The 27,111-nt window shown below is 44.7% G+C and overlaps 1 protein-coding gene across 1 annotated transcript in view; it reads left to right on the top strand.

The window, feature by feature from the left end:
- Positions 1–477: 477 nt before the first annotated feature.
- LOC124133190 (WASH complex subunit 5-like) overlaps positions 478–27,111 on the top strand; it is a 37,801-nt gene continuing 11,167 nt past the window's right edge. Inside the window, exons 1-19 of the mRNA XM_048400511.1 lie at positions 478–1,079; positions 2,946–3,052; positions 4,360–4,444; positions 5,622–5,722; positions 6,103–6,225; positions 7,768–7,993; positions 10,413–10,526; positions 10,943–11,120; positions 11,728–11,852; positions 12,793–12,922; positions 13,634–13,746; positions 14,336–14,502; positions 15,142–15,217; positions 16,975–17,094; positions 17,673–17,804; positions 18,203–18,283; positions 19,268–19,369; positions 26,204–26,508; positions 26,844–26,934. Of these exons, the coding sequence (XP_048256468.1) occupies positions 855–1,079; positions 2,946–3,052; positions 4,360–4,444; positions 5,622–5,722; positions 6,103–6,225; positions 7,768–7,993; positions 10,413–10,526; positions 10,943–11,120; positions 11,728–11,852; positions 12,793–12,922; positions 13,634–13,746; positions 14,336–14,502; positions 15,142–15,217; positions 16,975–17,094; positions 17,673–17,804; positions 18,203–18,283; positions 19,268–19,369; positions 26,204–26,508; positions 26,844–26,934 (2,601 nt within the window). The 5' untranslated portion in view covers positions 478–854. The remainder of the gene's footprint in view (positions 1,080–2,945; positions 3,053–4,359; positions 4,445–5,621; positions 5,723–6,102; positions 6,226–7,767; positions 7,994–10,412; positions 10,527–10,942; positions 11,121–11,727; positions 11,853–12,792; positions 12,923–13,633; positions 13,747–14,335; positions 14,503–15,141; positions 15,218–16,974; positions 17,095–17,672; positions 17,805–18,202; positions 18,284–19,267; positions 19,370–26,203; positions 26,509–26,843; positions 26,935–27,111) is intronic.

The raw sequence follows: 27,111 nt of genomic DNA, 5'->3' as shown, positions 1-27,111 counted from the left end.
ACATTGATACAGATCCTAATAAAGCTAAAAAAGGCAAGTACACTTGTATGAATTAATAATGTCGTTTTCACGCTTTAAGCACCTAGTTATCGACTCGTCGTTATCGCGCCAGATGACACCAAAAGTAAAGATAAAAATATCGAACTTTTTATTGAGTGTCGTATATAAACACTATAACGATTAAATATTAATTAAAAGGGGTAAAAACTTGCTTAAATTCATGCTGCTTGTGCTCGGGTGAAATCACAGATTTTACTGTCCGGGGGAAAATGGTAATTGCTACCGGTTTGGCATGGAGAGCACTTAGATCTACCCCTGTTAAAAAGACGGCATTTCTGATGTTTCTCTGAAGTGTCCACTGGTCAAGTTCCTCACAGCGATAGCTCGAGGGTGTAACGGAGGTGTCACGCGCTGGGAAGGAGCTTGGCGGCTGGTAATGCAAGGGAGGTTACTCTAAATCCGAATCCTTCACGGAAGTAGCTGGCGCTGTCGCGATTCATGTGATTCTGAATTTAGGAGGCGGTGATGTAAACAAACTTTGCTCCTTAGTCAATGTTGTGATGACATTTGGTGCTTCCTTTGTGCTTTTGAATGACACATGGATTAAATGGAATTGTATAGCATAATCAGGTGAATTCTGAATTCACTTCATTGGGAGGGGGAGATTCCCCAAGCACTTCCTATCTGCAAGACAAGATCGTCTGCTACGACTGGGCGTCAGACTTGAGGCCTTGTCATAATTGAATTCTGGTATTAGACAGCTATAGGGGACTGTTTCCTTGTTCGACAGTGCCATAAATTGTGGAGAAAACTAAACATTTCTTATCTGGTTCCGGAGATTAAAGTTCCTGACAATGGCGGACTTCTTAGCAGAAAACAACCAATGCGGCCAAAACCTTCTCCGTCTGGCGTCGAGAGGAAACGCCATCATTGCGGAACTTTTGCGTCTCGCTGACTTTATTCCAACTGTGTTTAGACTTGATAACCGTTATGACCAGGCGAAATACAGTGAAATCTTGTCCGATTTTAGCTACTTCCGTAATGCTGACTATTTTGATAATAAGATAGAGTCTCGAGTGGTAAGTATTCAAGTAGCAGCTGATCTATTGCATGTCCCCTCGTCACCTCATGCTGTCGAAGTCTGTTGATTCTTTTCATTGTGCCTGACACCATGGGACTTTGCTCATAATATCAACCACTGGATTCCCCTGTGAAAGTTGGTCTTCAGCAACCTATGATTGTAATAAGAGGCAAGAGTGGTGCGGTAGCCAAGTTGTTAAAAAGCATTCTCGAGTCACATCTAAAGCCAGGGTTTGATTCCACTCAGAGGTACAATGTGTGAAGCCCATATTTGGTGTCCCTTGCTGTGATATTTGGCTGGACTATATTGAGAAGTGGCATAAAAAACATAATATCTAGAGGCTACTAATGGGATCGGGTGGTCAGGCTTACTGACTTGATTGTCATTGTATCCCAATTGCCCAGATCAATGCTCATGATGTCAGTCACTGGATTGTCTGCTCAAATTCCCTTAGTTACAGACTGCCTTCATATAGCTGGAACCTTGCTGAATGAGGTGTTAAACAACAAACAAACAGATCAAAGTTGCTTGATATTACAAGAGTAATACTCTCTGGAAACGGAAAGGAGAGCAGCATTTGGTATTGACACTCTTGTCTATACTTGCCATGTCATATTATGACTGAAATACTGTTGAACTGTCTTATAGTAGCCGTGTAACTAGCATGACAGGCATCCCCATAATTCCCTCCTTAACTCAACTGCATTCTGAAATGTATATACCAATAAAGCTTTTAATTGACTATTTAACAATGTGTATCTGATTACTCAAACAACACTGGAATTGTCTGCAAATGTTTTACACCTGGTTCCATCTGGCAGTAGCTGTATGGCGGTGGCAGTTATCATGGTAATGGAGAAAATGTCTGCTTCAAACTTTCTCACGGGCAGTAATTACAATGTCTAGACATCACTTGAAATAGTAAACAGTGCATTTTGTCTAGCTCTCTTTCATTTGACATTTGAATTTCTATGAAAATCTTGTCATCAAATGCCATGTTAAACTTAATTAAGACCTTTGTTTAGAAGTTGTCTGTCTATTGAATATGAAAGGGAAGAGAAATTGAGAAATAAATCTGTATTTCAGCTTTATTGTTAGGTCTTTGAAAGGCATTTAGAAGTGATACACATAAAGAAGAGAATTTATGGATGTCAACTTTTTTATCATGAGAAACACAACCTTTCTGAGTATATGCTTACTCCTTCATCAGCATGATCAGGTAAATGAATGCCATGGGGCAGAGAGCATATATATGTACATGTGAGAACATGTACTGGCTTCCATACTATCAGTGCTAATTGCTGTAAAGTGTTGGCTTCCATTCTCTATTGCCAATCACCTGTCAGTGCCAATCATTTGTTGGCTTTCCTTGTTAGTTTCTACCCTTTGGTATTTCCCACCTTTTCTTACCTTATTAATTTTGTTGTCCTTACATGAACATATATATACTCTCTGCCTCATAGCATTCATCATTCAAAACACAATAACCTACCAAATCAAAATCACATAAACAAACAAACATCCACCATACCCAGCTCCCTTAGTTCTCCTCCCTAATCCCATCGGCATCTATTCCAAATCTCAAAATTCCCAAATTCTATATAAGCAACCCCTAAAACCCCCCTCTTGGGTTGCACAGACCACTTTCGCCCCTTTCGGAAACACTTTAAATGGCCTGGCCGGGCCCGTGTGCGAAATACGCATCAGTCGGAAAGCGCACGTTAAATCTCCAAAGTAAGTAAGTAAGTAAGCATTCATTAACCTGATGAAGGAGTAAGCATATACTCCGAAATGTGTTCCTGATAATAAAGAAGTTGACATCCATAAATTCTCTTCCTCAGCTTTATTGTTGTCTTTGTTTCAGGAATTACAAGATCTTGATGAAGAGTTCAGAGAAAACCACATTGAAATTCTTATCAGGTTTTACCAAGCATTTGCAAGTGTACATAAATATGTCACAGATCTAAACAGGTTAGTGAGAGCAATGCAATGGTATATAATTTTAGAACCAATATATCAACATTTCATAGGGTTAAACATCAGTTAAATATGTAATCACTTCCTATCCTTAGGATACCTCAAACATCCAGTCAGATTTATCCCCCATATGGACACTCAGAATATCTCTATCAAATATTTAGTAATATGTAATGAATTCCTTTTCTTGCAATGTAGATGGTACACATCTTTTATGTGTTTTATTGGATTTAATACTGGTAATTAGTTCTTTTACAAGGGGGGAGGACTGCCAAATGACCTCAATTATTGGATATATCTGAAGAAGGTCACGATATTCTGTAAATCATGAAATTAATACATCACCAAATTTATGTGAGTGCATACGTACAGCCTAAAAATGCCTTGAAATAAATTTTGACATTTAAGACACTATCTGATAAATCAGCAATAAATATGGTCTTGGGACACATTTTTACCTTGATATGGTATGAGATGTAAGCTGTTCAATGGAATAATACTGATTACTTTTCTTACAAAGTTAACATCTCCTGCTTGTCAACTAGGAATCTAGGCATCCTATCATGGTTGGCCCTTCATTTACTGAGCAACAGATATATAGAGTACTAATATATAGAATATATAGAATACGAGTCAGATAAAAGAACTATTCACAAGTTTCATAAAATTGGTATTACACAGGAGCGAGTTTAGTATTTTATTTAGAATTTGCCGTTTATGACTATTTTTTATAAATTTCACTGTCGTGTGTCAATGGGCAGACATCTACACGATCCACAGCATACTCCATTTGAGTTTAACAGAAAAATACTCCAAACTGATTAAAAGTTGACATGTGTTAATATGATACCATACAACGACCTGGCTTCAGTATTCAGTGGTTCGTTCCACAAAGCTGTCATAGTTGTTAGGTGAACTTAACTCCCATTCTTTAACATAATCTTATAACTGTTGTTTGGCTACATTTGCTTTGTGGAACAGGGCCCTGCACCACAAAGAAAGTTTACATGTTGTCACAATAACCTATGGCATCATTTGTGAAATTTTGTTGCAAGATGCAAGGATGTGACATCCACCTAGCAACAGCCATACTACTCTGTGTGTTTTGGTTGTTGTTTTTGTGTGTGTGTGTGTGTTTTTGTGTGTGTGTGTGTGTGTGTGTGTTTTTGTGTGTGTGTTTTTGTGTGTGTGTTTTTGTGTGTGTGTGTGTGTGTGTGTGTGTGTGTGTGTGTGTGTGTGTGTGTGTGTGTGTGTGTGTGTTATTTGCAGGTAGCTGGATGTAATATGTATAATATCTGCAGGTACCTGGAGGATCTGGAGGAGGGAGTGTACATCCAGCAGACTGTGGAGTCGGTCCTGCTTAACGAGGATGGAAAACAGCTCATGGTAAGTTGCTGAATGGTGAGTGAGTGAGTTTGTTTAACGCCACTTTTAACATTATTCCAGTTATATCGCGGTGTGTCAGCTTAGTGTGGGAGGAAAGCCCAAAGTGATGCAGGTCTCAGACGTTTACCACTTCGGTGAAACCCACGAGCACGGGTATGGTGCTGAGAAACCTAGAAACATAATAGGGGCGAACCGGGATTCGAACCCACAATCAGAGGTTTTTGGCGTGCCCAAGGGACGCAACTCTGCATGCTGAATGGTCTTGAATGTGCCTGTATGAGTGATGCTACTGTACATGGTGTTATTTTCAATTGTGAGGCTCTGTATGGGGTGATGTTACTGTACATGGTGTTATTTTCAATTGTGAGGCTCTGTACGGGGTGATGTTACTGTACATGGTGTTATTTTCAATTGTGAGGCGCTGTACAGGGTGATGCTACTGTAAATGTTGTTTATTGCCCAGTGTCAGGCTCTGTACAGGGTGATGCTACTGTAAATGTTGTTTATTCCCCAGTGTCTGGCTCTGTACAGGGTGATGCTACTGTAAATGTTGTTTATTCCCCAGTGTCAGGCTCTGTACAGGGTGATGCTACTGTAAATGTTGTTTATTCCCCAGTGTCAGGCTCTGTACAGGGTGATGCTACTGTAAATGTTGTTTATTGCCCAGTGTCAGGCTCTGTACAGGGTGATGCTACTGTAAATGTTGTTTATTGCCCAGTGTCAGGCTCTGTACAGGGTGATGCTACTGTAAATGTTGTTTATTGCCCAGTGTCAGGCTCTGTACAGGGTGATGCTACTGTAAATGTTGTTTATTGCCCAGTGTCAGGCTCTGTACAGGGTGATGCTACTGTAAATGTTGTTTATTGCCCAGTGTCAGGCTCTGTACAGGGTGATGCTACTGTAAATGTTGTTTATTCCCCAGTGTCAGGCTCTGTACAGGGTGATGCTACTGTAAATATTGTTTATTCCCCAGTGTCAGGCTCTGTACGGGGTGATGCTACTGTAAATGTTGTTTATTGCCCAGTGTCAGGCTCTGTACAGGGTGATGCTACTGTAAATGTTGTTTATTGCCCAGTGTCAGGCTCTGTACAGGGTGATGCTACTGTAAATGTTGTTTATTCTCCAGTGTGAGGCTCTGTACGGGGTGATGCTACTAAACATGTTGTTTATACCCTAGTGTGAGGCTCTGTACCTGTACGGGGTGATGTTGCTGATAATTGACATCCGTGTGGAGGGGTTGGTGAGAGAGCGGATGCTCGTCTCCTACTACAGATACAGGTGGGACATTGCACACAAGTAGACAACTTATATTTGTGACAGTCTGTAAGCAGCTGTGATCACTTCTTCACAGGTTTGACGTGCCAAAATCCGGGTTAGAATAGGTCTTGAGCAACCAATGCTTGCCGTAATAAGTTGACTATGCTTGTCATAAAAGGCGACTAACGACATCCGGTGGTCAGGCTCGCTGACTTGGTTGATGCAAGTCATTGTATCCCAACTGTGTGGATCAATGCTCATGATGTCATATCACTGGATTGTCTGGCCCAGACTTGAGTATTTACAAACTGCCGTCATATAGCTGGAATATTATCATTTTCAAGATACAGAAATCAGACCCAAGAATAAAACACATGCTAGCTCCTGCTTCTGGGTTACAGCGCCCAAAAGGCTGCGGCAGCAGACTCAAACATCGACGATGTGTGCAAGCTGCTTCGCAGTACCGGATACTCTCACCTGCCGGGTGCCAAGCGACCTGTAAACTACCCAGAGTCCTACTTCAAGTGAGTTGCAATGCTGAATGCTTCAATACAACACTACTCTGTGCTTCAATACAACACTACTCAGTGCTTCAATACAACAATGCAGAATACTTCAATGCAACACTACTTAGTGCTTCAATACAGCACTAAGTACTTCAATACAACACTACTCAGTGCTTCAATACAACAATGCAGAATGCTTCAATGCAACACTACTAAGTGCTTCAATACAGCACTAAGTACTTCAATACAACACTACTCAGTGCTTCAATACAGCACTACTCAGTACTTCAATATAACACTACTCAGTGCTTCAATACAAACCTACTCAGGGCTTCAATACAACACTACTCAGTGCTTCAATACAAGACTACTCAGTGCAACACTACACAATGCTTCAATACAACACTACACAATGCTTCAATACAACACTACTCAGTGCTTCAATACAACACTACTCAGTGCTTCAAGTCAACACTGCTCAGTGCTTCAATATAACACTACTCTGTGCTTCAATACAACACTACTCGGTGCTTCAATACAACACTACTCACTGCTTCATGTCAAAACTACTCAGTGCTTCAAGTCAACACTACTCAGTGCTTCAATACAGCAACGCTGAATGCTTCAATACAATGCAAAAGAAACATTCAAAGCAATATGGTTGCCCCATGAGTTTTCACATGTCCCATCACAGGGTTTTATCAGGCAGCGGAAGACATGGTCGCTAGTTTGTTATCTGAGACTTGTGAAAAGCCATAAGGGACTAGGTGTTTTCTCCCAATATCTAGTTATTTTACATAAATCATTGATCTGAAATGGACTGCGGACTAGTTGGTTTTGACCAAGGGTGACTACTCCTGCATAGTTAGCCTGGGAAACCTTGAATTTAACTTTTACTCTACATTGTGTTGATAACAGAAAATAATATATGGAAGTTTTGTTGAATTAGACATGTCATAATGAGAAATTGAATTTATTTTGCAATCCCTTGTTTTGTTTTTGTTGGAACTACATCTTGCTGATAAATTTTTATGCATAAGATATGACCTTTGGAAAAGATTATCAGGGCTAGGTTTGTATTAACATTTATTGATGCTTGTACTAGTCCAGACTAACTCCAGTTGTATAGTACTGAGATACCATGCTGCAGGTTAACATGGGTAACCCACTCAGACACAGTATGCTGACTCCCAGCCGACCAGTCCTTGTTTTATCCTATTTATGCCAAGCGCCAGACAGTATAACAACAAGAACCATCTTTTTACGTCCTTTGGTTGTTTCATTACCGGTAGTACATCAGTGTTGAGTCCCCTGGGAATTCAAGTTAAAATTACCTCCCCGACAACCTATTCTGGTTGACTTAATGGATCGGGTGGTCAGAATCGGTGAGTTGGTTGTTGGCATATCATTGTGTCCCATCAGTTATAGTTGTTGCTCATATTATCAATCACTGGTTGGTCTACTCCAGACTTGATTATTTACAGCCTGCTGCTATAGCTGAAATATAGTTGAGTGTGGCAACGTTAAGATCAATTCTACTGGTACATGTTCCATCTGCAGTCGCGTCCTCATCAGCTCCAACTTCGTCAACATGGTGATTGGCCGCCTGAGGTCGGACGACGTGTACAACCAGATATCGGCGTATCCCCTGCCGGAGCACCGGTCGACAGCCCTGGCCACCCAAGCCAGCATGCTGTATGTGATCCTGTACTTCGAGGCAGACACCCTCCACAACCAGCAGGCCAAGATGAGGGAGATTGTTGACAAACACTTCCCTGATAACTGGGTAGGTACTGTGACATCGTCAGTACCTCACGGGTTAGTATACACCCGATGCTCCTCATCACCAGTCAGTACAAGTGTTAACTGTGGTGAACTAGTGACAGTGAATATGTTTAGTCAGTGGGTACATTTGTGTTATACGAAATACCATATAAGTTTAATGCTTCTAATACAGGGGCATGCAACAGTGTGACTATTTAAAAAATAGGGGGATACAGCTCAAAATAAGCAGAAAAAAATTACCCTGCTTGCGTTTGCATGATTTAATATAATCAAACCACAAAATTGAATAAATACAATTAATAAACATCGAAAATAGGATGTCAACATTGAAAAATTATCTGAAAATAGAAGTTCCACAGTGGAGTGCAGACATGTATTTTTCATTCACTTTATAACTGAAAATGACTTTTATTTATGAAGTATTTTATTACAAAAACTTGGGGGGCATTCCCCCAGTCCCCCTTTTAATTTAGGAAGGTGAGAAAAATTGGCTGAACTCATTTGTCTAAACACTTAGTGGTTTCTCTCAATCAAGGACCAGGCCATGGCTTGATTTGTTGGTTAAAATAGCGACTACACTGCTAAGCAGCTATATGTATTCATATGTGATTGAGAAATAGAGTGTGTACAGACCTGTGAAATATTGATGATGTTACTTTCGTTGGAATACATTCTTGCTCTGATTATGATCGGCACCAGAGTTCCATCAAAGTGAAACACAGCTGTTACCTTGATCACTTGGGCTTCCTCCTATAATAAGTTGCAGGTTGTGAGTTATAGGTATGGCCATCAACCTGATGGATGCGTGGGCTTCTTACAAGGCAGCCAGCACAGCTCTCAACACCACTGTGTGTCTGTGTTACAGGTGATAAGTGTATACATGGGTATGATCATCAACCTGATGATGCGTGGGCTCCTTACAAGGCAGCTAGCACAGCTCTCAACACCACTGTGTGTCTGTGTTACAGGTGATAAGTGTATACATGGGTATGATCATCAACCTGATGATGCGTGGGCTCCTTACAAGGCAGCTAGCACAGCTCTCAACACCACTGTGTGTCTGTGTTACAGGTGATAAGTGTATACATGGGTATGATCATCAACCTGATGGATGCGTGGGCTCCTTACAAGGCAGCTAGCACAGCTCTCAACACCACTGTGTGTCTGTGTTACAGGTGATAAGTGTATACATGGGTATGATCATCAACCTGATGGATGCGTGGGCTCCTTACAAGGCAGCTAGCACAGCTCTCAACACAACTGTGTGTCTGTGTTACAGGTGATAAGTGTATACATGGGTATGATCATCAACCTGATGATGCGTGGGCTCCTTACAAGGCAGGTAGCACAGCTCTCAACACCACTGTGTGTCTGTGTTACAGGTGATAAGTGTATACATGGGTATGATCATCAACCTGATGGATGCATGGGCTCCTTACAAGGCAGCCAGCACAGCTCTCAACACCACTGTGTGTCTGTGTTACAGGTGATAAGTGTATACATGGGTATGATCATCAACCTGATGGATGCGTGGGCTCCTTACAAGGCAGCCAGCACAGCTCTCAACACCACTGTGTGTCTGTGTTACAGGTGATAAGATACATACATGGGTATGATCATCAACCTGATGATGCGTGGGCTCCTTACAAGGCAGCTAGCACAGCTCTCAACACCACTGTGTGTCTGTGTTACAGGTGATAAGTGTATACATGGGTATGATCATCAACCTGATGATGCGTGGGCTCCTTACAAGGCAGCTAGCACAGCTCTCAACCCCACTGTGTGTCTGTGTTACAGGTGATAAGTGTATACATGGGTATGATCATCAACCTGATGATGCGTGGGCTCCTTACAAGGCAGCTAGCACAGCTCTCAACACCACTGTGTGTCTGTGTTACAGGTGATAAGTGTATACATGGGTATGATCATCAACCTGATGGATGCGTGGGCTCCTTACAAGGCAGTTAGCACAGCTCTCAACACCACTGTGTGTCTGTGTTACAGGTGATAAGTGTATACATGGGTATGATCATCAACCTGATGGATGCGTGGGCTCCTTACAAGGCAGTTAGCACAGCTCTCAACACCACTGTGTGTCTGTGTTACAGGTGATAAGTGTATACATGGGTATGATCATCAACCTGATGGATGCGTGGGCTCCTTACAAGGCAGCTAGCACAGCTCTCAACACCACTGTGTGTCTGTGTTACAGGTGATAAGTGTATACATGGGTATGATCATCAACCTGATGGATGCGTGGGCTCCTTACAAGGCAGCTAGCACAGCTCTCAACACCACTGTGTGTCTGTGTTACAGGTGATAAGTGTATACATGGGTATGATCATCAACCTGATGGATGCATGGGCTCCTTACAAGGCAGTTAGCACAGCTCTCAACACCACTGTGTGTCTGTGTTACAGGTGATAAGTGTATACATGGGTATGATCATCAACCTGATGGATGCGTGGGCTCCTTACAAGGCAGCCAGCACAGCTCTCAACAACACTCTGGATACTGCGAACATCAGGGAACAGGTAGGCCAGTTAAACAGACAAAGATAATGAACCAATGAACCAAATAGGCATTAAGTGCTGGGAATACTGCTTTTTTTAAAATTGTGTCAGTTTATTGTAAATATAGACATCGTATGAAGATTGTACCCATTTTCTATCTTCCAAAACTGGCTGCCACAGGAGATACCACTTGTGTGAGATCAGGCAATATCTCCAAGAACATTGCAGACCTTTGTGTTGTCATCGGTTACCATGACATCACTAATCTCTCTGCCACTGAAGCTGGTGAGCTGAACTTATGGCTGTACACTCAAGACACTGATTATGACTGTTTACAAACTAAAGAGAATGATTTTTAGACTACAGATAGCATCTTACCAAAATAGACTTCTTGTTAGTAATTCAAGTGAGCATCCTTAACGTTACCATGGTTACAGGCAGCCCGGTACTCCCAGAAGCTGGAGAGGCTGCACCCGGTGCTGGAGAAGTACCTGAAGGAGGGGGTGCTGGTGGAGGAGTTTGTGCTGGACAACATCCCCAAACTGATGAACGCCATCCGTGAGTGTAATGTCACGCTCCGCTGGCTGATGCTTCATACAGCTGCACTGCCACCAAGTAAGTCCATGAACAGTTGCCTGGATATTTGTGATGAAGAAAAGAACAAATTGATGCTGATTTCAGTTCCTTTTTTGCACCTTTCATGAAGCATGTTAACTCCATGGGGATTCCGTGTTAGAATAGGTCCCCAGTCAATCAATGCTGGTCCTAAGAGGCAGCCAAATGGCTGGGGTGGTTAGTCCTGGTGATGTGGTCCTTGTATCCTGATGGCAAAGCTCATTGCTCATGATTTTAATCAGAGGATTGTCTGGTCCAGATTTGATTATTTACAGGTTACCGTCATATAGCTGAAATATTGCAGCATTTAGCAACAAACAGAATGCTTGTCATAAGAGGCTCACTGACTTGGTTGATGCATGTCATCACATCCTAGTTGCGTAGGAGGTGGTGGGTTAGCCTCGTTGTCGTCACGCTATAGACCCAAGTTCGATGTACAACTTCACGGGTACAATGTGTGAATCCCATTTCTGGTTCCCCCAAAGAAATATTGCTAAAAGCGCACATAACACCATAATCACTGATGACATAATGATGACTATAATGAGAGAACACTGATATAGCTGGTGGTTAGGTGTGAGCCTGAGTGGAGTTGTTCATGCTGCAGCTGCCGAGGGCAACAAGCGGTGCAAGCAGATCCGGGACCAAGTGCTTGGAGATTCCCGGTACAACCCGCTCGGTGTGTTTCAGCTTCTGCTCAGTACAGGACAGTTCGAGTTCAAGCTGAAAGAGGTAATATCTCCGACACAGATTACCGTATTCAACGTAATAAGCGCCCCGCTCTAATAAGCGCCCACAGCGATATTTGCTAATATATTGGCTAGTGAACAATCCCAATTAGCCCCCCTTCCGATTTATCAATGTACACAAGACTTAATTATTCGTGTATAATACACACTCATGTGTTATATGCACCCTTAATTATGGGCAATTAAATTCTGGGAAAATATATCTGTCGTATATAAACAGTTCAGACTGTCAGCATAAACCACAAAGTATCTTTCAACTCTGTTTTTTCCACCAAAATAATATTCTAATAAGAGCCCCCTATTTCTAAGTTTGAGAGCGCCCTGGGCGTTTATTACGTCGAATACGGTATGTGCCATGGTCCACATTTCCAGTCAGAAGTTGTCCCCAGCATCCTGAGCTTGTCATACGAGGCAGCTTAGTGGACCAGGAGTCACGCTTGGTGACTTGGTTGATGGTGTATCCTGACAGTGTTGATTGTCGCACATGATATCAAGTTTGTCAGGTACATACATGATTATTTACAGGCCGCCCCCATGGAACAGCCTGCTGTCTTGTATGATTTCATGATGAGTAAATGATGACTGGTGATCCAAGCATGTGTTGCCTGGACTTCTAGATACAGGTCACCATAACCAAATCCCTGCAGTTCATTCATCAGAGTTGTGTCCCTTAGTTGTACAAGAATCTATAATAGTGGGTTCAAACCCAAGATTCACACTGAATATTATCATCCGTTTTGTCAGCACCACACTTTCGCTTGTGGTAAACCTGAATGACTTTAGGCTTTCATCCCGAGTAAGCTGAACATGTTATGTGATACGTGATGTGACTTAAATACTGTTTAAAGCTGCATTACACCAAATATACTCAGGCAGGAAGGAATGATCGAAGCAGTGTTTGACTCAGGTGTGTGGTGTTGCAGATGTTCAAGCAGATGCTGCTGGACAAGCAGACCAAGTGGGAGAGTTACAAGAAGGAGGGCCACGAACGCATGCAGGAACTGAGCGAGGTCTTCTCCGGCACCAAGCCCCTCACCAGGGTGGAGAGGAATGGTGAGATACTTAGTCCTTGTTGCATGATCGTGTACTCCTGTCACTGAAGGCACCCCATTGTTCAGATGTAATCAGTTTGTGACTTCACGAACAATGGATGGCGTCATATTGTATGAAGCACTGTGACATCATATGGCTTCAGTTAACTAATCACCACGATTTTTTAAAATGCGCATTTGCAAATATCGGAGAGTTATTACTCACAATCATTCTACTAGGCCTGGGACTGGTAACTCGGGTACTCAGGTCGGGTAGGTCATGATCAGGAGCCAGGTAACCACAGAACTACCCGGACCCGTGGGTAGTCATAGGATATATTGTTTAATGACAATAACAAAAAACTCAATGGTTACACTACAAGTTGCTAAAGTTCACATTTCTTTCTGACTATGCACACATTCCTTCTGACTTTTATGTGATTGAGTAAACTAATGATAAAGCTCCAGTCAACATCAGTGTATGCATGATGAGAATGTGTTGTGCGTGTATCTAATTAGTTTTTGCCAGGGCTATGGTAAAGCGATTTCCATTCTGACATTTTGTACCCAACTCTTTGAGACCTTAAGCGGGTACCAGGGTAGGGTCAGGTAATCGGGTGGCAGTACCTGGGGAGTAAATCTGGACTCATCCTAGCCTTACACTCTACCATTATGGGTAATATAATTTCTGCTTTCACTGCCTAGGATGAGATTGATGACCTTGTTTTTCCAGACAACCTCCAGGCCTGGTTTACCGAAATGTCCAAACAGATCTTGTCCCTGAACTATGAAGACTCTACTTCTGCAGGACGGAAGATCGTTCAGCTCATACAGGCCATGGAAGAGGTATTGTTCCTTCAGTTTACATCATGGTTAGTTTGGGAGTAAGGTGAAAGGAGGTATACATTCTGGAGTTGCCTGAATTGCATCACAATCTGTTGTGGAATACATGTTAGAATAGACCCTCAGTTCCCAATGCTATTGCAAGGCAAATGATTATCGAGGGTTTACAATGTGTGACCTGTTGATTTTGTGTCGTCATGGTAATGTGGCTGGAATATTGCTGAATGTAAACAACATTCACTCAATACCATTCACTTAGAGGAGCAATTGTTCCCGGGGGAAGGTAGGTTGTGGCACTGTAGTCCTGCCATCTTTATTACTCAGATAACAGGCAGCCGGAATATGGCTGTAAAATTGCAGACTGTAGGATAAAACAACATTCACTCAATACTAACTTGGTTCTGCATTAAATCAAGATGGCATCTTGTGGCATCCAAAGTCCAAAACCTGACTCTAGTTATAGTTATTCAGGCCTAGTAAGATGAACTTAGAGTCCATACAATAAGACTAAGATCTACCACCAATAAGAAAGCCCTGGATAGTAGACTAAACGTTTTTGACACAGACTGACATGATGTGATCCATGATTCAGGTTCAAGAATTCCACCAGCTGGAGAGCAACCTTCAGGTGAGGCAGTTCCTTGCCGACACCCGCAAGTACCTCCATCACATGATCCGCACCATCAACATCAAGGAGGAAGTCCTCATCAACATCGGCATTGTCGCAGACCTCTCCTACGCATGGAACATCATCGACAGGTATCAAAGCATTCCTCATTGCTCTCAAGTTTAGGGGGCTTTACCTTGAAAGGACATGTTTATTCGTTTGTTATGACCAAGTTGCACTACGATATTGCTTTGAGAAACTATCCCTGATATCACAACAGGGTCTGCTTTGGTGTATGAGTTTTGGCTTGCAATGTTTCTTAGACTCCAGGAGCTAGAAATTTACTGATTATCACTACTCTTTAATTGATGCATGTCAAATCATTTCTAGATTGAGCTTCTGAGTGTCAAGTTGTTGTCTTTATTAACCCAGTATGACATCAAATTTGCAATCTTGAACGACAGTCTTATCTACAGGTATTTTTTTTCCCCTCGGACTCTGGACTCCATGATTTTAAGGAGATAAACCTAGGGTGTTTCAATTTAGAGGTTTCAACGTAAATTTGATACCTGTAAATTTCAATCAAAATCAGACATAATAGATTATGGTCTAAAGTATATTTGATACCCCTGGTGGACCAATCAGAATATAAAACAAAGCATAATCTAAGAATTTATTTTTTCAGTATTCAATGACAAGTTACTTTTATAACAAATCCTGAATGAGGTAACGGCCTTCACAGTATAAGTGACTGTATAGACGAGTGTAGTCGACACCCCTCCTTGTTGCAGCTACACCGGCTACATGCAGCAGGGCATCAAGAAGGACCCGTCCCTCGTCATCAAACTCAGAGCCACATTCCTCAAGGTAACCCACCCAGCTCCAGCTAGAAACAAAGGATATCGACAGAGAAAACATTTTCAATTTATTTCACATACAAGGGGGTTTCAGAATGTTTTTAGCCTAGAATATATGATATTGTTGTGGGCTTTAATTATTTTTCAACAGTTTTGCAGTTCAGTACACATGGTCCATCTCTTGTCAAAGTCTCTCATCCCTGTTTTGTTGAAGGTCAAATCCTGGTCTGTCAATCAGCCTGTCATACTTGTAACAAATTCTTGGTCCTTATTATCCCCCGCCCAACAAAGTTGGCGGGGGATATAGAAACGGGCTCCGTCCGTCACGTTTCGTTTCCGGAGCATAACTCAGAAACCGTTCAATATTTTTTCATCAAACTTTGCAGGTCTGTCAAGTACATGCTGAACTGGTGCCTTTTGCTATTTAGAAATTTTAGAAATTTTATTTTTTTACGTTTCCTTGGCTGCAAGATGGACTTAGGTTCCAAACTCTTTCTTTTTTTACCATTTCCATGACAAGTTCCACCTCGGTTAAAAAAGGTTAGGGTTTGTTTAGATTTAATTATGTCGTAAATTCTGCAACAGGGGCGGGGGATATAGCCACGTTAGTGGCAAACTCTTGTTAAATCTCAAGTGTTCTTTGAAGAGAGATGGTGATCACTTGGGGCCAGATCTGGGTGCCGTTTTATAAGACAAACTTGGCTATAAGATTATCATAAGTCTGCATGTGTTAAAGTATCAGGGTTGTGATCACCTTAGCCCTAATTGTGTGAGTCTATGATAAAAACCTGTAAAATGGCACCCAGGTGAATTGGGTAGAAGCTGATATCCGCATTCCCATACAGCAGCCATTGCAACATGACTGGTGTGAAATCGAGCCGCGACAGGTTTCTATCATAGACTCACACAATCTGTTGAATAAGTTGGCATGCTATTTACTGTTCATTGTTGTTCTCCATGATAAATAAATAACAGATGTGTATTATGCCAGTGTTGTCCCAAAAGAAGGAGCCATAACTTTCCTAATGGTCTGGTTGCTTTAAACTACTTGGTTTTGGGAGACCAGCAGTGTTTTCACTACAGTAAACTACGTTTATAATGAACACGCTTATAACAAACTGACGTATATGGTCATTTGCTGTATATATGCTGAATATATCCTTATAATGAACTACGGTTATTATGAACTAAGATTAGCTGTCCTTTTGAGGTCGTTATAGCTGTAGTTTGCTGTTTGTGGATTCTTGTTTGTTCTCTGCATACACTCACATGATTTCCTTTGTTGCCGGGGAGATTCGGAGTAGAATAGGTCTTCAGCAACCCATGCTTGTCGTAAGAGGCGACTATGCTTGTCGTAAGAGGCGACTAACGGGATCGGGTGGTCAGACTCGCTGACTTGGTTGATGCATGTCATCGACCCCAATTGCGTGGATCGATGCTCATGATGTCAATTACTGGATTGTCTGGTCCAGACTCGATTATTTACAGACCACCATCATATAGCTGGAATATTGCTGAGAGCGGCGTTTAACAACAAACAAAAAAACAAACAAACCTTTGTCGCCTGCTGTTATCACTGACCACCTGGGCGGTCGGGTAGCCTAGTGGTTAAAGCGTTCGCTCGTCACGCTGAAGACCCGGGTTCGATTCCTGACATGGGTACAATGTGTGAAGCCCATTTCTGGTGTTCCCCGCCGTGATATTGCTGGGATATTGATAAAAGCGGCCAAAAACCATACTCACTCACTCACTGACCACCTGTTGCAGATGTCATCAGCTCTAGAACTGCCCCTGCTGAGAATCAACCTGGCCATGAGTCCTGACCTGATGAGTGTGTCACAGTTCTACTCCGGGGAGCTGGTGGGCTACGTCAGGAAGGTCCTGCAGGTCAGTGCTGGCAGACATCACTGTGTGGTCAGGGTGATCTGGTGTGATGTGGTGTGATGATGTGATATGATCATGGTGATGTGATATGATATGATCATAGTGTTGTGGTGAGGTGTTGTGTGATGTGATATTGGTGGTGTGATCAGGTGTGGTGTGATGTGATGTGATCATGGTGCTCTGATGTGGTGTGATGTGATGTGATCATGGTGGTGTGGTGTGGTGTGGTGTTGTGTGATGTGATCATGGTGATGTGATGTGATCAAAGTTATGTGATGTGATGTGTGGTGTGGTGTGATGTGATCATGGTGATGTGACGGGATGGGATGGAATGGGATTTGATGTGGTGTGGTGTGATGGGATGGGATGGGATGGGATTTGATGTTATGTGATCATTGAGTTCTGATGTGATGTGATGTTATGGGGTGTAGTGTGATATTGACGATTTGATTCGATGTGGTGTGATTCGATGTGATGTGATGTGATCATGGTGATGTGATCACATCATGGTGATGTGGTGTGATGTGATGTGGTAAATCTTTGACTAGTGACTAACCCATCTGCTGTTTCAATGTTTCCAGATCATTCCACAGACTATGTTCAGTCTTCTGGCAAGTATCATCCGCCTGCTGACCAATCAGATCCATGAGCTGCCGACCCGCCTGGAGAAAGACAAGATGAAGGAGTACGCTCAACTGGACGAACGCTTCCAGGTGAAACACAAATACATGGCTGACATTTTCATGTAATATTTCCAGGTTAGCTTGTATTTGATGTAAAACTTAATCCCATTGTTAGATGAACTATTTACACTGCTAAAGAGAAATGGCAGTTTTTTATATAACAATATGAGTGTTTCTGACTAATCGGTAGACAATTGCAACATGTAAATGTGCCTGCAATTCTGAGTCAACAATATGTCGGGGATTTACTCCAGACTCATATTGTAAACATGGATGTTATAAATGAGATCCACTTCAAGGAGAAGGCTAAGCTGTCAGGACAAAGCAGTCAGTGATGAAAGTGACCTGGCAATTCAAAGAATTTTCCAACTTTAATGACTTGGTTTTATTCCCTTGCCTCAATGTTGGCTTTGTGACTTCTCTGACAGGTGGCGAAGCTGACCCATGCCATCTCGGTGTTCACAGAGGGGATTCTTATGATGAAGACCACCCTTGTTGGAATCATCAAGGTACTAATACTTGCATATCTATACCTTGTCGAAGTCCCATGAACACTTTGTGCTTAGAAAACCATGTGAAGTGAGGATATGAAAGGTATTTGGGAACTGTGTTGTTAGTTGATCAAGCCTTGTTCTATCTTTTATATGTTCCTTGATATCGTATTCTCTATGAGATAGTCATATCCGCAATTTCACTTGTTAGCAAAACTTCCAACAGGCAATGCAAATGAACTGAGTTACTTCCTTTTACCCAATGCATTCGGATAAACATCAGTTCATTATGAAACTCATTGATACTCTTTAGACATAAGCAAGTTACCTAAGATGAGTTCCGATTGATATCTCAGTGATCTACATGAAATTTGTACCCCTTCTGTGAGCAGGCAACATGGAAAAAAATTGCCTGCTTCTTAACCAATCAGAAGCTAGTATTTAATGTAAGGTAAGATAAAGTGTTATTGTATGTGATTAGATGGACACTCAGGCTCCCTGCGAATTGTGAATATCCTATGTGACAAATATAGTTGCGGATTTGACCACATAGATTTAGGGCTGGGAAGGGTAACTCGGGTACCCGGGTCGGGTGGGTACTGAGTAGGACCCGGGTACCCACAGGACTACCCGGACCCGTGGTTAGTCACGTGATTATATTGTTTGATGGCAAAAATGATCTAGAACTCTGGTTACACTATAAGTGATAAATGTTCACATTTCTTTCTGAGTCACTTTGCATACATTCCTTCTGACTTTATATGTTCGCATAATGATAAAACATCAGTCAACTTCACTGTATGCATGACCAGATCGGTTTATGCGTGTATCTAAATTTATTTTGACAGGAGTACTGCCCAAACTATTCCCAATCGGACATTTTGTACCTATCTCTTATGACCTACAGCGGGTACCCGGGTAGGGTCGGGTAATAAGGAGTGGGTACCCGGGTAGTAAATTTGGACTCGTCCCAGCCCTACATAGATTCTGTGTTTGTGACAGATCGACCCCAAGCAGCTGCTGGAGGACGGGATCCGCAAGGAGCTGGTGCAGCAGGTGGCCCAGGCTCTGCATCAGGGACTCATGTTCAACCCCAAAGCCAAGGCAAGTGACAGTCTCACTCACGTCTGTTCTCTGATCAGATACCGCTCTGCGTTAAGGTCTGTTCCACAAAGCTATTGTAGCACTATGAGTATCATAACTCCCATACTTTAAACATGGATTTACAACTTATGCTACGATCGCTTTGTGGAACGGAGGCCTGATCCCATGTGTCTTGGCAGTTTTTGACTCTCATTGTTCCAACATCATTCAGATAGATCTTTTATCAAACACTTGTTCCAAAAGGAGATGTCGCTTGAGTGAGATCGAACGATCTACTGACTTCCTAATCATAACTGGTCAGTTGACATTGGCCTAAACTTCAGGTTTAAATGTTCAAATCTAACATCAGTACAAATGTTCAAATATTACAAAATACATTTCATTGAAATTTATCCAGTGTACTAACGTGTACATACAATATATTGGTAGTGATTTCTTAAAGATATACTGAAACATTTTGAAATCGTATATTCCTTTTTTTTGGTTACATTTGGCAAAATTGTCACAAATATTCAAATTAGGTTGTTCTGGGTATTTAGGCATGAGATAATTATACACATTACATTAAGTAATACGTTACCACTGTTATACCGAGGCTGTTGTCTCCCACAACTGCTGCTATAGCGAAATCTACCACAGAGATCTCAATTACCTCATGCAGCACGTGCGTAGCCACCTAGCTGCCATGTGACACCCTTCACTCTTGTCTCCTTCGTCTGCTTAGCAAGACGTGTTTTCTCCTGCTGAAGCGTTCCTTGAAGATTTTGTGATATTTATTATAGTTTATTCTCTAATAAACTGTGCTTTTATGGGGCGTTGCGGTAGCTACGCTTGGTTATAATTTTCCCGCCCTTTTTTCTCTATACTTGCGGGGTTCGCGTATGCACGTTGTGTTTTACGTTTCCCCTGTTCTTGTATGTTTTGGGGGTTAACATAACTTATTTCTTTAATAAAAGTTATATGTGTATGTTATATGTTCACATTGCTCGTTTATTTTCTTGTGAAAATGCTCGTTTGTGAATCGTTGTGGTGCGTGCGTTGTAACCATGTTTTGTTCTTTGTTTATAGCAAACAATGTCTGACATGGATATGTCCCCAGTATCCACCCCCTCTACCCCTGCTCCTCGGAGTTGTGGGGTGTGCAGAAAGTTTTTGTCATCCCGGGATCCCCACGATCGTTGCCCGCGGTGCAGGGTTCCTTGCGGGGACACCCGGTGTACCCTGTGCGAAGGTCTGGGGCCTGCGGAGTTTGAGCGGTACCGGCTGTACGTACAGTCCGATTCCACCCCTGTGGTGGCCGGTTCGTCCGGTCGGGGTCCCCGTGCGGGTACCACCTCCTCGGCTGCGGCGGATCCCCTTGCGGCCCTCGGGCTGTCTGGGGCTTCCGTCGCCGCATTATTGTCGAAACTTGTGGACTCCAAGCTGGCGGCCTTATCGCAAGATAGGCCGCTGGCTGTTCCGTCCCCGGCCTCTTCGGTGGCCGCGGGTTCGGACGCGGGGTCCACCGGTACGGCGGCGGCTGCTGTGGTTACCGGTCCTTCCCCCGAACCGTTGCTTCCGCTATCTGTTAAAGACCGCGTTGCCATGGTGTATGACCTCTTCGAGGACATGCCAAAGCCCCTGCTGATACCGCGGGAATCCACGGTTCCGTGGGTTCCTCCGAGGTATACGACGAGACGTCCGAGAAGGCTTTCCCGGCATCAACCTTGCTGCGCGGGATTAAGCCTTCTTTGGAGAAGGCCTTCACGGCTGCCTCCGGTCGGGGTCTCCCGTTACCTCCCCCGTCGTGGAGAAAAGGGTCTTTCCCAGTACATGACCTTGCCTTTCCCGAGGCTGGTCCTTCTGCGGAAGCCCATGTGGAGCGTTTGGGGGTCCGTGCCCCACCGGTTGCCACGGTACCACAAGGTACCTTGCAACAGCTGGACACCCTCGCTCGACACTCCATGCTGGCAATGTCTCACGGAGACACATACCTGGCTGCAGCGGCCAGTCTGGTCGAAGGTTCTCCCACGGACCGAGACCAGCGCATTTACAACTGCTTGCTCGGTTTGAATGCTTCCCTGGAGTACGTTGCCGGGGCTTCGGCCTTTGTTTCCGGCACATGCCATTTTCTTCGGCGCCAGTCGTATCTGGTTGCTTCAGGGTTGGACGCTGCTAATCAGGAGGTGCTCCTTTCGCAGCCTTGGTCTGCTCGGACCCTGTTTAATAACAAGATCCCTGGGGTTCTGAAGGAACAACAGGCCGCTGTGTCTGCCGAGGCCTCTCGGCACACACTGGATCTTGTGGGGTCCTTGCATAGGCGCCTGGGTGCCGCTCCGAAGCGGAGCGCGCCCCAGGATGCTGCGTCCGGCAGGCCTTTCCTCCGGGAAGAAGCCCCGCTCTGAGGGCTCCGGTAAGGGTTCTCAGCAGCCCTTTCGCGGGAAGAAGGGGAACTGGGGGAAGCCCAAGTCGTCTAAGGACGGCAAGGGCCCCTCCAGGTGACTCTCATTGGAGGGGTTCGTATGCCGACAGCGCCAACTTCGGTTGGCCCGTAGGCGACCCCGAGTCACTTGGCCCTGGACAGTTGCGCCTGCCGCAGCCCGTCTGGCCCCCCTCTCTTTCCCCAGTGGGAGCCAGACTCCAGACTTACTGGGAGAATTGGGAACAAGTGTTCGACGACCCGTGGGTGGTCAACACGATTCGGTACGGCTATCGGCTCGATCTCATAGCGAATCCGCCGCTCACCGTTGCCCCGTCGGCAGGTTTCTATTCGGAAACCGATCTTCCCTTCCTCGCCGATGCCATCGGCAGGTTGGTGGAGAAGAGGGCAGTTCGGGAGTTAGCTCTACCAGAAATAACACCGGGGTTTTACTCCAGGATATTTCTCGTTCCCAAGAAGGACAGTGCCGAACTCAGATTGATTCACAACTTGAAATCGTTCAACGAGTTCTACCTGCGCAAACCGCCCAAGTTCAGAATGTTGAGCTTGACGGACCTGAAAGCACTGATCATGCCGGCCGACTGGCTAGCTTCGATCGACCTGAAGGATGCTTATCTGCATGTTCCGATTCACTCGGATCATCAGAAGTATCTCAGGTTTGTCTTTCAAGGCAGGCACTACGAGTGGGTTGTACTCCCATTCGGTCTTTCATCCGCTCCCTGGCTGTTCACCCGGTTAACCACCCCCATAGTGGGGTTCCTCCACCGGAGGGGTGTCCGGTACTTCGCGTACCTGGACGACTCGCTAGTAGCAAATCGAATGTCGGACACCCTGTCACGCCATCTCGTTTTCGCACGTCGGCTCTTGGAGCAATTGGGGTGGATTGTCAATCTCCCCAAGAGCGAGTTAACCCCTTCTCAGAACTTGCAGTTCATCGGAGGTCGGTTCAACACGGTGTCCCATCGCCTATTTGTCCCCCCAGACCGGTGGCACAAAATTCAGGCGATGATTGCCAAAGTCTTAGCGGTGCAACAGACTGTTCACTTTTGGGAACAGCTGTTAGGGCTACTTGTATCAGCCCAGGACTGCACCGCACGGGGTCGTCTCCAACTCCGCCCGCTGCAACGGTTTTTAATCCAGTTGTTAGCAACGGAGGTGAACAGTGCGACCGTCGCCCTCCCGGATCGGCTCCGACCGCATCTGGAGTGGTGGACGCTCCCTTACAATGTCTTATCAGGAGTCTCTATGCGGCCCTACCGGGCCACGTTGAACCTGTATACAGACGCCTCTCTAGTGGGCTGGGGCGCCCATCTAGAGGGGGAGGTGAGCTCGGGGCTGTGGTGCGTAGACGAACTAGGTCTTCACATCAATTGTCTCGAGTTCAAGGCAGTGATCAACGCAGTCAATCACTGGAAGCATCGTCTCGTCGACGCCCGGCTCATGCTGGCGACCGACAACACGACGGTAGTGTCCTATGTGAACAAACTGGGGGGAACCCACAGTCACTCGCTACTCGATCTCACGTTCGAGTTTTACGCTCTGGTGGACAGTGTCCCGTGCCAGATACGCACCCGTCACATCCCAGGTGTGCGGAACGTACTGGCCGATGCTCTATCGAGGCCTCAGGATCCGAGCCCCACAGAGTGGATGCTGAACCCAGTGGTGTTTCAGTGGCTGTGCGAACGTTTGGGTCGTCCGATGGTCGACCTGTTCGCAACAGGGTTCAACAATCAACTCCCGTTGTTTGTATCACCAGTCCCGGACCCGAGGGCCATCGATCACGATGCTCTCGCGTTAGACTGGACGGGCTTGGACGCTTATGCTTACCCGCCGACAGCGTTGATACCACACATTCTAAGCCGGCTTCGAGGAGTTCGCTGTCGAATGTTACTGATCGCGCCCATGTGGCCGAACAGATCGTGGTACCCCGACTTGCTGACCCAGGTCACGCAGTCGCCACTCCCACTGCCTGTGAGACCGGATCTCTTGATCCACCCTCACACCCGTCAGCTTCATCCAAACGCAGGGCAGTTCAATCTGCACGCGTGGATGTTGTCACCGAGCGTCTGAGGAGTAAAGGTTTTTCTCGCCGGGCGTCTCGGGCATACGTTAGTATGCATCGTGATTCTACCCAGAAGGTGTATAATGCACGTTGGGTTATTTTCACGAAGTGGTGTTGTAAACATCACATTCATTCGCCAGATAAGGTATCTGTGCAGGATATTGCTCGTTTCATGTCTCACTTGCGAGAGACCCGGAAACTCTCCGGGGGTTCCATTGCCAACTATGTCTCGTCCGTTGCTACGGTACGGGACGTTGCTATGGGTACCAGTCTCTCCAAAGAGCCGGTGATACGGGGTATTATCAAGGGTTTCAAACAGCACGATCTTAAGAAGGGCCGCCTTCGGGCACCGGCCTGGGATCTTTCCCTAGTGTTGCAATCAGCTCCGTATGAACCCTTGCATAGTGCTTCGTTCCGGCATGTGACTTGGAAAACAGCATTTCTCCTCTCCTTTGCCACGGCGGCACGTGTATCCGAAATTCATGCACTCGATGTCGCCAAGGTACGATTCGATAGGGGTGACGAAGGAGCGGTCCGCCTGGGCCTGCTCATGGGCTTTGTCGCCAAGAATCAGAGAGTCGGGCAAACGGAGAGAGAATTCACTGTAAGATCCCTCAAAGAAATCTTACATCCTGCTGATACTGAGGACAGAGCGCTGTGTCCGGTTAGGGCCCTTAAGTATTATCTTAAGGCTTCGAATGAACGTAGACAAGGGCGTGACTGTCTGTTCATATCGTGTAACCCTAATCGCACGGTTGACATAACTCGCAACTCGATTGCGTTGTGGCTTCGTTCTGTCATCAATCTGGCGTACCGGTCTCGGGGGTTACCGGTAGCGGGGTCAAACCCGCACGAGATCAGGGCGCTAGCGGCAACATTTGCCCTACACTCGAATATCTCTGTTCACAGAATATTACGAGGTTGTTACTGGCGTTCTGACTCGGTTTTTGCCAATCATTACCTCAGAAAGGTTTCTGATGAAGACGTGGAGGGGGTGCACCGTCTTGGGCCGCTGATCGCGGCACAACCGGTCATCTAGGGGGTGTGTCCAGCGCAATTCCAAACTCCGCAGTCGTCAGTCCTTGCACGGTGGTCAATCTGGGTCGTCTCCAATGTTCCCACGCCGTGGGTACAGGAGTGGGGGTCCTGCAAACCAGCGCACTCACACCACAGGTGAGGCGGCTTTTTGTGTGTTTTGTCCTTATTTGTATTTTGACAATTATGCATTTAATTGTCTGTCGTGTATTCCAACCTTGCGATACATGCTTACGAATACTGGAATTAGGTCACGCGCCTAATGCATACTTTAAGTAGGCTTGCTCTGGGATATACGGTCTGAAGGAAATTAATTTCCCTCTTTTCGACTGTTTAACCTGATCTAAGATTTAGCTCACGCGGATACAGTGTTCTCATCCGCTGCGGCGATGAAATACCTATCCAGTGGGGCCGTTTGGAGTCACCAATCGTTTTGGCATTGACGATTGAGCCTTACGGTATGCGCTTGACAGTGCTTTGGTATTCCTATAGGGTAACGCCTAGCTAGGTGCATGCGCATCGAGTGCTTCCGCCTTGGTGTTTACTTCCGCTGGTCGGAAGGAACGCTAGCAGTCAGGATTCGGGTTGTAGGTGCTCCCCACCGCCTACTGTGGTAGTCAGCCTCGGTATAACAGTGGTAACGTATTACTTAATGTAATTTGTAGAATTTTCCTATTCGGAATATTCTATAAGTAATACGTTACCACTGGGCTGCTGCCCGCCCGTCCGTCCCCCGAGCACTTGCTCTCGCAGGAGACAAGAGTGAAGGGTGTCACATGGCAGCTAGGTGGCTACGCACGTGCTGCATGAGGTAATTGAGATCTCTGTGGTAGATTTCGCTATAGCAGCAGTTGTGGGAGACAACAGCCTCGGTATAACAGTGGTAACGTATTACTTATAGAATATTCCGAATAGGAAAATTCTACAAAACAATGTAATTGTATAGGTTTGAATCTCATTCGTTTTGTTTGGAGATGGAATTTCTAGCGTCAGGTAAGTATAAAAACATTGCGTTTAATCAGAAATGCTCATATCTTTTCTGATTTCGAATTAAAGTTGATTATGCATTTTCAAAGTGTTTCGGTGCATAGAACCATTACCTAACACAGAGAGCTGCAGACATTTCAGGCTCAAACGAGTTTTCTCTCAATGTGATGCACCTTCGTAAGTTCAAATAATCTGAACTTTCAACATGGTCATCAAATTAATACACTCAATTTATCCTCACACATACAAACAATTTGTTGCTCATTCTGTTGATCAGAAATGGCCTGTTACCATATGCAAGCAGTTCTGTAACTGGGTCATCTCTATTCAGGTGAATGAGCTGCTGCCACGCCTGACAATGCTGGGGGAGAAGATGGATGGCTTCCGCCGCTCCTTCGAGTACATCCAGGACTATGTGAACATCTACGGCCTGAAGATCTGGCAGGAGGAGGTGTCTCGCATCATCAACTACAACGTGGAGCAGGAGTGTAACAGCTTCCTCCGCACCAAGGTCCAGGACTGGGAGAGCATCTACCAGTCCACCGCCATACCCATTCCACGCTTCCCTCCCGTTGATGAGAGCGTCAACTTCATCGGTCGGCTGGCCCGGGAGATCCTCCGCATCACTGACCCCAGGTATTGATCTCAGTCTCACGACAGTCATTCAAGAGTCAAGTTAACTGAGGATAAGGTTCCATCCTGTGACTTGGCTGATGGGTGTTGTACCCTATCATGGTGGACAGTTCTTGATGCAGACGTCTGAGACCTACATCACTTCAGGCTTTCCTCTGACATTAAGCTGACACATTGTGATATAACTGGAATACTGTTGAAAGCAGTGTTGAACCAAACTCACTCACAACATAATATATATGAAGTTATCTAAACCTTTCACGATAGACTGTCTTGAAATGATTACTATACATTCAGCTTAGTCCTGGGCATAAGCTATGTATGTACATTGTTTCCAGACAAACTGCATACATTGACCAGATGAAGGCCTGGTACGACCTGAAGACCCGAGCTGAAGTCTGCAACAGAACACTGTTCCAGAAACTGCATGTAAGTGACCTTAATCAGATGTGATGCATATTGAAAACTGCAAAATATTAAAAATTGTCACAATCCCCTAAGACCCCTAACAATTTCAGTCAATTAGCTAAAAACAAAAATCAACTAGTAATATATTTGTGCAAGATTTCCACTGATACAAACTATCCTGGCTTGAGATTCACCTGT

Source organism: Haliotis rufescens, unplaced genomic scaffold (assembly GCF_023055435.1).
Source record: "Haliotis rufescens isolate VD_foot unplaced genomic scaffold, xgHalRufe1.0.p SCAF_2, whole genome shotgun sequence".
Taxonomy (NCBI): Eukaryota; Metazoa; Mollusca; class Gastropoda; order Lepetellida; family Haliotidae; genus Haliotis; species Haliotis rufescens.
The sequence above is the reverse complement of the archived record's forward strand: the minus strand, read 5'-3'. Positions and strand labels throughout refer to the sequence as shown.